The sequence below is a fragment of the Vigna umbellata genome, chromosome 11 (assembly GCF_029865625.1).
Source record: "Vigna umbellata cultivar VRB3 chromosome 11, Vumbellata_1.0, whole genome shotgun sequence".
NCBI classification, from domain to species: domain Eukaryota; kingdom Viridiplantae; phylum Streptophyta; class Magnoliopsida; order Fabales; family Fabaceae; genus Vigna; species Vigna umbellata.
This window is the reverse complement of record NC_142175.1, coordinates 30,418,168-30,428,602: the sequence shown is the minus strand read 5'-3', so window position 1 is coordinate 30,428,602 and position 10,435 is coordinate 30,418,168. Positions and strand designations below refer to the sequence as shown.

The window sequence follows — 10,435 nt, the reverse complement described above, 5'->3', positions numbered from 1 at the left end:
TTATTCTTTCTCTTAAAATAATGAGAATTTAAATTCAATGTTTTTAATTAATTATTTTAAATTACTTTTCCATTATTTTAATTTTAATTTTTTTTCTCTATATTTAGAAAAATAAAAAGTAGTAAAAAAATATAAAAAATAAGATAGCTTCATTTGGAAAAATAATATATCCATGGGTCTAATTGATAAGATAATATTCTAAAAAATATATTCAAATATTTTTTTCTTTTAAAAAAGAGATTATTTTGAGAGAAAAAAAATCATAAAAAATATTAATATTTGTTTTAGAAAAAATAGTAATATATTTTTTTAGGCCAATGTTTATGGCGGAAGGGACAAACTTACAAACTCAACACAATTGGAATCGAAGGAACATTTGATGTTGTGTGCGACACTGCTCGTCTCTCTCTCTCTATTTCTATATCTACATATGTTGTGTTGAGTTGAAGCCTTTTAACTCAACTCAACACAGCACTTTCGACTCTCTCTCTCTCCTTCGTTGTTTTTGTTTTTGGCTAATTTCTAGGGTTTTGCTGTCTTTACTATTCCCATCAAAATTGTGCTCCCACAGCATGGGGGTCTCCTTCAAGGTCTCCAAGACCGGCACTAGGTTTCGCCCCAAGTCAATTCCCCAACCGCACGAAGCCGCATCGGACAATTCCAAGTCCCAGGTAAGATCACCAATACGCAACCGTAATTCGATTCGATATTCCTCAAACAATCATAAATTGAGTTCGGGGTCTCTCGATTAATTCACAAATTTGTTTGCTGTTCGACATGTTTTCTTAATCTTTTTTGGGTGTTGTTGTAATCTACAAGTAAAATTGAAGAGTAGTTCCACACTGTGGAACTGAGGTTTGAATTCCCCTTCGGCAGGTGTTTAACTACATTAAATGTGCCTAACTCAACTGATTTTTTTTGGTTCCAAACCAATAATTCAAACAAATTTGGGCCGGATGATAATACCTATGGAAGAAAATAGAAAAACAACATTTATTTATTATCAAAGTTTATTGAAGTTTCATCCAGTGTTATTTTTCGTTTCACTGATATTATTACTCCCAAAAGTAATGAAGATGTAGTTGCGCTAGGGAATTTATGGGGAGGAGGTTAGATGTGAAAATCATTGTCTACTAACAAACTAAATTCTTCTGTTTTATCGCCACTGTACGGATACAATGTAGAAAAGTAAATAAGTTGCATCATTTGATTGGATTGGTTAATGCCACACAACCATACAACTAATACGTGACTATTCTTCTGATTTCCAGCTTTGGGGATTGCATCTAAGGGAGCTAGGCTAATAATATGTGAAATTTGAAAATGTTGAGTTTTCTGGATTTAATTTTTTCACTGAATTGGTAGATTTTTCTATTCTTTTAAAGGATGTATAACCCTGGATTATGTTGCAATTTCCTGACCTAGAATCTGTAGTTTGACTTATAAGTTTAGTTTAAAAATCAATTTAAACAATGGAATTTGTTAAAACTTTGTTTTCTTGATTTCCTTAACTATATTTATACAGAGTGGTCTTGTTGAGGCTGGGGAAAAGATTGCTCAGATTCCACAGTCATCTTCATCTGAAACTCTTTCATTAGCAGGTCAGCCATCAAGTATATAGCTCACTTTTGTATAAATCCTGAGTGTTGTGGTGTTTACTTAGTTACTTGTTTTGACAGAGAGGGAAGCTTCTTTCACATTGAACCTGTTTGCAGATGGTTATTCTATTGGGAAACCTTCTGAGGTTTGTTTAAAACAACAATTAATATTTTGCTATAATTTAAGGAATGACAACAATGTGATAGAATCGTGGAATTTGACCTTGTATGCATTCTTATGATGTTAACTACTTTGAGAATTTTCAGAATGATGCAGCAAATCAAACAAAATATCAAGATTTTCCAAAGTTGTTACATCCCTATGATAGGTCATCTGAAAGTCTTTTCTTGGTAATTATCTCGGAACCATGTAATTTCTTATTCTTTCAGTTTTAAATTTTAAATTCTAATGCTGACAATCATTGAGTGTGACAATCAACACTTTCAGCATATGTATAGTAAGCATTTCCAATCACTGAGTGGGGCATTCACCACTCTGTATTTATTTAAAATATGCATCACTGTATGCTTGTATCAAAATTCTCATGCTAGACTTTAAGATTCTTGGCTTGATTCAATCAATTTTTAATGGCATCATAATTGAGTTTCATAATTTGAGTTTAGTGGCACCGGATTTGATATTTGTTTGACTGTCTTCACCTTCTTTACTCGGCACCTAAATATGGAAAGCATCATTATCAATCTTGATATTGGCTGACCCCAAAAACACTATAATGGGATAGCACAAAGATGACTGCTATTTGAAATATTTCTTATACATAATCTATACTGTTATCATTATAGAAACAAAATTAGGAGCTGATCCTGTGTAATCAGGAATATCTATATTATATATGTATTATTAGAAACATTTTTATTTATTTCTTTACTACATCTTTCTTATTAGAGGATATAAAATCTCTTCTATTTATTGATTGATTCATTTTCTCAATATAAATAAAGCACCCATGCTGTGTCCAAAACACACGGTTTCAGTTCAATGTTTCTCTCTTCCTTAGAGTTTGACATATACTATACACATAATTACATGTATAATGCAGATAAAGTACTCTGAAATCAGCTCATTTATAATTATTGGTAAAAAATCTTGCATTTATTAAGCAAAACGTCCAAGTAAATTACAAAGAGCAAAAGCCACGGGGATTTGGTGGTCTCCAGCATGGTTGAGCTGATAGAAGGCATGTTTGGTTGAGAAGAGAAAGGGAGAACTGATGAATTTTTGTTTTTTCTGTGGAAATGATAGGGGATTCGGGATTTTTCTTTTGGGCCTAACCAAGGCTCGATGTCATTTTTACTCTAAAAAAGCCCAAAGAAGATACTGCAACAGGGACCAAATTGGGTTTTGTTACCCATAAACCTTACACCTCTATCATGCATTACAAACCTGCAATTTGGGCTTCTATTCAGCTCCAGCAGCAAAAACACGATGGAGTCTTTGTTACTTCCTGGTGCTGCTTACGTGATATTAATAACTCTGACTGGAAATAGAAGTAGAACCAGACATTTGCTGTTGTCTGAGACCTTTCCTTGTGTAGCTTCACATTCTGTGGCTTATCCAACAGATTATGTTTTTTGTAATTTTGTTATCAATTTCAGTTGTATGTTTATGTTGAGAATTTCTTGTACATACATTCCTTTTTATATTTATATATATATAATGATGTATTTGCAGGCCATCGAGTCAGGTCACTTACCTGGGGATATTCTTGATGATATACCTGCCAAATATCTAGATGGAGCACTAATATGTGAGGTAAGCCTTTTTATTTTTTAGATGCTTTGCTTTCAAAGTTAACATTTAGAGTTTATTTTACTTATGCAAATTTATTAAAGGGACATGAGTTTTCTTCTGTACTTTAGTTTGGTTAATTGGTTCTGTTGTTCATATGGATATCATGTCTTATACTTTTCTTTATATTGATTATAGACAATATAAAGAGCTTCTTATGTGTTCCAATATGTAGTTTTACAATTTTTTCCCACTTCACTAGTTGTTTCTTCGCATTTTTCAATTGCTATATAATATAAATTTTGATGATGCTCATTTTTTTTATAAGATTGATCTTTAAATCTATCCTGTCACTCTCCAGGTGCATGATTATCGAAGATGCTCTTTTGAAAAAGGGAGTAGTGTGTCTGCAGAAGGTTCTCCTACTGTTAGCAAAGTATGCCTCAAGATGTCCCTAGAAAATATTGTTAAGGACATTCCATCAATTACTGACAAGTCTTGGACATATGGTGATCTGATGGTAAGTATGATTCATCATTCATGATGACCAATTCCTATAATTTTTTCATTGATCTCACTTAGCTGTGTTCACATTGATGATAGGAAGTTGAATCAAAGATACTGAAATCATTACAACCAAGACTTCATCTAGACCCTATTCCAAAGTTAGATCGGCTGTGTGAAAGTCCACTTCCTGCAAAGGTATGCTGAAGTTATTTTTGCCCCTTTATGAATGTAGTTCAGTGTTATGGGCATCTTAATAGTCCTGAAGTTAATGTTACAGCTCAATTTGCCAAGAAAGCGATTAAGGAATATGCCAGAGTTTGCTGTTACTTCTACCAATAAAATTCATGGGAAGAAAGTATGCATAGATAGAGTGCAAGAAGCTTCAATTAGCAGGTTAGGCGATTTGGGAAACACATCTTCCAATGCTATTGTACAGCAGACCCATGAAAATCCATCCATGCAAAATCTTACTCCGAATATTGCCATGGCCTTGAGACCTAAGAATTTTATACCTGATTCTTCCATCCCTAACTTTCCGATGATGTCCCATCAACAAAGATATGCAATGGCAGTTGGAACTACAAGAAGTTTGCAGGAGCAGGGACCAGTTCCTTCTATTAATTCATCCGGGGCTTCTCCTTCTGCACAAGATGTCATGATTTCATATGCCGATCATGCAAACTCAAGTGCTTCTCTTCATGGAAAAAGGGATCAAGATGGACAAGCGTCACCTTTACCCAATATTGCAAAAAGAATGAGGCCTACGGCTGCTGTTGTTGAAGCAATGCAGCATCAGCAAATAGGTTCACATGTTGAATCTCTTCAAGGAACAGATATGAATTGGCAGAATACATTGCAACAACAAGCTTTGGCCAGAGGTATTCAGTATGGAAGTGGTGGCATTCAAAAGTTTCCTCAGCAAGTTTTTGAAGGGGGGATGAACCAAGAGATGGGGCCAGTTTCCTTTACTTCTGGTCAGCAGGGCATGAGATTGGTTGCAAAGGAAGAACAGTTTGAAATTGACAAAGTAGATAGTGCAGAGACAAACCGCAATAGGAGTGAGATTGAAATAGAAACAAACATATTAGATCCACAACAGTTACGGCTTCAGCAACGATTGCCACAGCATGCATTCATGAGACCCAATTTTCCGCAGGCAGCCTGGAACCTGGGTCAGCATATAGAGAAAGACACAAAAAAAGATGATCAGCATCAGAAAAGGAAATCAGTTCAGAGTCCTCGGTTATCGACTGGGGCGTTAGCTCACTCCCCATTATCTTCAAAATCAGGTGAATTTTCCAATAGTGCAATGGGACCAAGTTTTGGACCATCTTCAATGGCTGCTGTGGGAACAGTACAGAAAGACAAGACTGCAATGGTCTCTGTTCCTACTACTGTTGGAACTCCATCTAGTGATTCCACACAAAGACAGCAGCAACAGGCACAACTAGCTGCAAAACGAAAATCTAATTCCCTTCCTAAGACTCCAGCCATGAATGGAGTTGGCTCTCCTGCTAGTGTTGGTACAACCAGTGTCCCACTGAATGCAAATAGCCCCTCAGTTGTGACATCGAGTTTGGTTGATCAAGGCCTTCAAAATATGCTTGAACGATTCTCTAAAATTGAAATGGTGACAATGAGGTATTCTGTTTTGAATTTTAAACTGCATCCCGATGTCTTTTATATTCCACATATTTATTCTTAGAAAAATAATGCAAATATTCTGTGATTGCGTAGCTTCGACCAATATTTAATCTGTTATCTTAGTTTTTATTTTCTCTAATAATCTGATTTATTTTAATGGATTAGCCTTTGCTCTTTATTTGAAACAAATGTTGATGTCATGTTTCGTGTTGTGTTCTTACAATTATGGTGCGGACTTCTTCAGGCATCAACTTAACTTTAAGAAGAACAGGGTCGAGGATTTTCAGATGAAGAAGCAAAATGCATATGTAACAACACATATAGCACCACATATTGCCAATTCAACTAATAATGAGGGAGTGATAGATGATTCAATTTCTTTGTCAAAGTCACTTATAGGTGGGAGTATGAATGCGTGTAAAATGAGAATAATAACTTTATGTGTGCCTGAGCGTGTAGTTCAAGGTTTGTATCAATTTATCTACCTTCTTGGAAATATATATTTTTTCTTCCTTATTTGACATTCCATTTTTATACAGGAAATCATGTTTCTCTAGTTCCAAGGTTGCGAACTAGGATGATAATATTTGAGAAATCTGATGGTACTGTGGCTCTGTATTACGGGGATGTTGAAGACGCTGATTACCTAGCTGCAGAGGATTATCTCCTCACTTTACCAAATACTGTAAGTTCCACTGTAGGCACACACACACACACACACACACACACACACACACACACACATATATATATATATATATATATATATATATAATCCTTAAAAGTAGTTTTATGAGATTGAGATAAGTCAAATTTACATTGCAAGACTATGTTAAAGCCTATCCTAGATTCATTAAAAGGGGTGACCTGCCATCTTTTTATAACATCAAAAAGTCCAACAGTGTTGGGTATATCGAAAAAAAAAATCTAAGTGCCAAATTGAGTATGATAGATTGTGTGAAGAAAATATAATTGAGGGACAACCCTTACCTGAAGATGGGTTTTGAGGTTTAGTTAAGCTCGATCCTTTTTCCTAACACAAACACTAAGGATGAAGTTAGATGTGTATGTTCTGCTTAAATTATTTCATATTTTAATCTATTGTTCATTTTAACCTTTTTGAAGCCTTTCAATCCAAATATTCATTTCCTACCTATTTTTTTTTATCTTATATGCTCTTTCTTCACCTAGTCAAACCTTACGCATTTGAGACCTTTTGGGGAAATCCAATTTTTTGTTGATTTCTTCCCATTGCTATTTCCTTTCATTCTATTCCATGTACAAAAGGGGCATATTGTCATAATTTTTTGTCATATATTACTTCCTTTCATACTGGCACGGTTTATCTTGCTTCCAAATTATATATTAACTTGGATTGTACTTCTCCATTGTCATTTTGGGAGGATAGTTTTTACCGATAATGTGTTAACTCTGAACATTAAGTTAACAGTTCATTGGTCGTTGACATGAATTTGTTAATTTCTTAATGAACTTGTTAAGAGAGAGAGAGAGAGAAACATGAGAGCACAGGATAAATTTCGTGTATTTAGACCACAATCTATAGGTGAAAAATATAATTATAAAGTATTTAGTGATCTTATTTTAGGCTAATAAATTAAATATATAATCAATCAAATTAATTTAAGTATCCACCATTACTATGTTTACAAGATTCTAACAGAACTGTTAAAGTAGAGCAAGCATTTGATTTATGTATGGGATTTTCTGTAAGTTTATTCCTCTGATTTATATAAGGGGTTTTCTACAAGTTTATTCCTCTGATTTATATAAGGGGTTTTCTACAAGTTTATTCCTCTGATTTATATAAGGGGTTTTCTACAAGTTTATCCTCTGATTTATGTAACCTTTTTTGTGAATCAGCATTCTGCGGATTTGCTTGCTCAACAGTTCTGTTCACAGGTATGTCACTCTATATAAAACATACATTCGTCAATTGGTTTTCTGAATATTTTAATCTTCCTATTGTAGATGATACGTGAAGGATATGTGAAGGAAGATGACCGGATCCAACTTAAACCAAACCTTGTTAACCTTCCATCGGGCAATCAATCTACTGCTCCTAATAATGTTGTAGTTGAAATGCAACAATATGGAGAATCCGTTCCTGGCCAGTCATCTAATGAAATTGCCAAACCAGTTTCTGGAAATAATGCATCCATAAACCTATCCCAGAATCTTGTAACAAACTCAAGGATGTTGCCACCTGGAAACCCCCAAGCCTTACAGATTTCTCAAGGACTTCTCTCTGGTGTTTCAATGTCTTCAAGACCGCAGCAACTGGACTCACAACAAACTGTACAGCATCAGCAGCAGCAGATGCAACAAAATCAACACACACTCATTCAACAGCAGAATTCCCAGTTCCAGAGATCTTCTATGATGCTTGGGACAAATCAGCTTTCACACTTAAATCCAGTCGGACAGAACTCCAACATGCCGTTAGGTAATCACATGCTCAACAAGTCTTCAGCTCTCCAGATTCAGATGTACCAACAACAGCAGCAACAGCAGCAGCAGCAGCAGCCACAAATGCAAAGGAAAATGGTGGGACTTGGAACCAATGTGGGAATGGGTAACTTGAGAAACAACCTAGTTGGGCTTGCACCCATGGGCAATCCTATGGGGATGGGAGGTGCAAGGGGAGGAATAGGAGGAAGTGGAATCTCAGCTCCAATGACATCTATAGCGGGCATGGGAAATATGGGTCAGAACCCAATGAATCTTAGCCAGACTTCAAACATTACTAATTCCATAAGCCAACAATTCAGGTCTGGATCGCTAAATTCCACATCTGCTGAGATTTTATCCAAGCTTAGATTGGTACCGACTCGAAGTATGATGGGTTCCCCTCAGTCAAACTTAGCTGGCATCTCTGGTGCCAGACAAATGCACCCTGGTCCTGCTGGTCTTTCAATAATGGGTAGGACTAATGCAATGCAACGGCCGATGGGTCCACCAAAGATGATGGCCGGGATGAATCTTTATATGAATCAGCAGCAGCAACATCAACAACCCCAACAACAGCAGTTACAACTACAACAACAGTTGCAGCAGCAGCAGCAGCAAGAAACAAGTTCACAATTGCAGGCAGTTGTTTCTCCCCCACAGGTGGGATCTCCATCAATGGGAGTTCCACAGTTGAACCAACAAACACATCAGCAAGCAAGCCCTCAGCAAATCAGTCAACGAACTCCGATGAGTCCCCAAATAAGCTCAGGTGCAATTCATGCCATAAGTGCCGGTAATCCCGAAGCTTGTCCTGCCAGTCCACAGTTGAGCTCTCAGACCCTCGGCTCTGTTAGTAGTATAACAAACTCCCCCATGGATATGCAAGGTGTTAACAAGAGTAATTCTGTCAGTAATGCACAATGAAGTTACACTGCCCCTCCAACCTAGGTTGTTGAAACCTTGGAACCAAGCACATGATGTTGAATATTTGTGCATTAAAGTATGCCGGAAATTGATAATTATTTACTTATTAATAAACATAAAGCATATTGAATAAATATGCTTATGCTTTGTAACTATAGGGGGATCACATGTCTTGTGTCTGTTGTAAATAGTTTATTGTTCTTTTTTGCACCCATTGGACACATCAGTTAAAGTTTTAACGATATTTAGGCCAATATTAGCTTGTATTATATTAGCTATTTTATTCTATTTTTATAGTTTTGGTAGGATTATTCTTTAGCTATTTTATCAAGCATAGTAACAAGTTATGTTTTTTGAAAGTACATCAATAGCAAAAGCTTGTATTCGAAGCTAACGTAATCATTATTAATCACAATCACAATAACTTAATGTAAATATACACTAAAATTTCCAAATATATGAAACAAAAACTAGTAAATAGTAATGAATTTTGTATTTTTAATATTGGGGGATACAAGTGTACCCTTAGATTTTTGTAAAATTTTAGGCTTTAATGCATCCTCATAATTTCTTTCCGCACTCCTCAGACTTTTGAAATGTCCATTTTACTATCTTGAAAAGTTACTTTCGGATTCCATATTTAGGAAGTTTTTCGAAACAGACTTCTCAAAAATTTCAGAACAATAATTTTGGAACAATTTTCGAAATAGAACTTTTCAAACGAAATTTCTAGAATATAATTTTCGGAACAGAATTTTTAGAATGTAAGAAATGTGCTTCAGAAAATCGAAACTCAAAAAATACCTTTTAGAATGAATTTTTGAGAATATTCATATATGAAATATGTTTCTGAAAAAAGTTTTTCGCAATACGTTCTGAAAAAAAATAATTCGGAATCAATTCTTTTGTTTTCCTCTTATTCTTTTGTTGCGTCAGTAATGTGGTGAAAGGAGCAAAAATGGTGGCATGATGTGGTATAAGTATGAAGGTTGTTTTAGTTCTTTTATAGTATTGTAGGAGTGCAGTTAATAATTGTGGAGGTAGATAGCCAAAGTTTAACTTTTCATTTTACTTTAGAATCTGGAACCTTTTGACCTAATACTATTTTACTGGATTAATTGAATCAAATCCTATATATAGTTCATCACTACGTGTGTTAGAAAAAAAATTCTTTTTGAGTTCCATAAATTTTAAATAGTCATTTTATCCCTTTTTTTTCATATAACGTGATGTGGAAATTTTCTGTCTTGTTCGGAAGTTTTTCAGATTATGCATTTCATAAATAAGAATTACATGTAATCCAGAACTTAAAAAAATATTATACATTATATATATATATATATATATATATATATATATATATATATATATATTATATAATTTATTTATTAATGTGGAGTAGCTGTGCTGAAAGTTTTTTTTATCAATGTTTTAACTCTTTAATAACCATTTTAATTTTAGAAAATTGAAATTGATATGAATTTTTGTTGAAATATAATAAAATAAGTTTAACATTATTAAATTAAATAAAAAATTGGGAATA

The 10,435-nt window shown here is 34.5% G+C and overlaps 1 protein-coding gene across 1 annotated transcript; it reads left to right on the top strand.

Annotated features, from left to right (window-relative positions):
- Nucleotides 1-373: 373 nt before the first annotated feature.
- On the top strand, nt 374-9,146 carry LOC148191510 (protein PHYTOCHROME-DEPENDENT LATE-FLOWERING-like). The gene is made up of 12 exons (XM_088101927.1): nt 374-671; nt 1,526-1,601; nt 1,680-1,744; nt 1,866-1,949; nt 3,292-3,372; nt 3,710-3,868; nt 3,952-4,050; nt 4,133-5,496; nt 5,744-5,964; nt 6,039-6,184; nt 7,381-7,419; nt 7,489-9,146. Exons 1-12 carry the CDS (start codon nt 573-575, stop codon nt 8,890-8,892), a joined length of 3,837 nt encoding a protein of 1,278 aa, XP_087958053.1. The 5' UTR covers nt 374-572; the 3' UTR covers nt 8,893-9,146.
- The last annotated feature ends 1,289 nt before the right edge of the window (nt 9,147-10,435 follow it).

Bases quoted from the DNA above. Each gene is read 5' to 3' on its own strand.
- LOC148191510 (XM_088101927.1), top strand. From the start codon at position 573: ATGGGGGTCTCCTTCAAGGTCTCCAAGACCGGCACTAGGTTTCGCCCC. The intron at 5,497-5,743 runs GTATTCTGTTTT...GGACTTCTTCAG, and splicing joins ATTGAAATGGTGACAATGAG to GCATCAACTTAACTTTAAGA. The intron at 7,420-7,488 runs GTATGTCACTCT...TTCCTATTGTAG, and splicing joins CTCAACAGTTCTGTTCACAG to ATGATACGTGAAGGATATGT.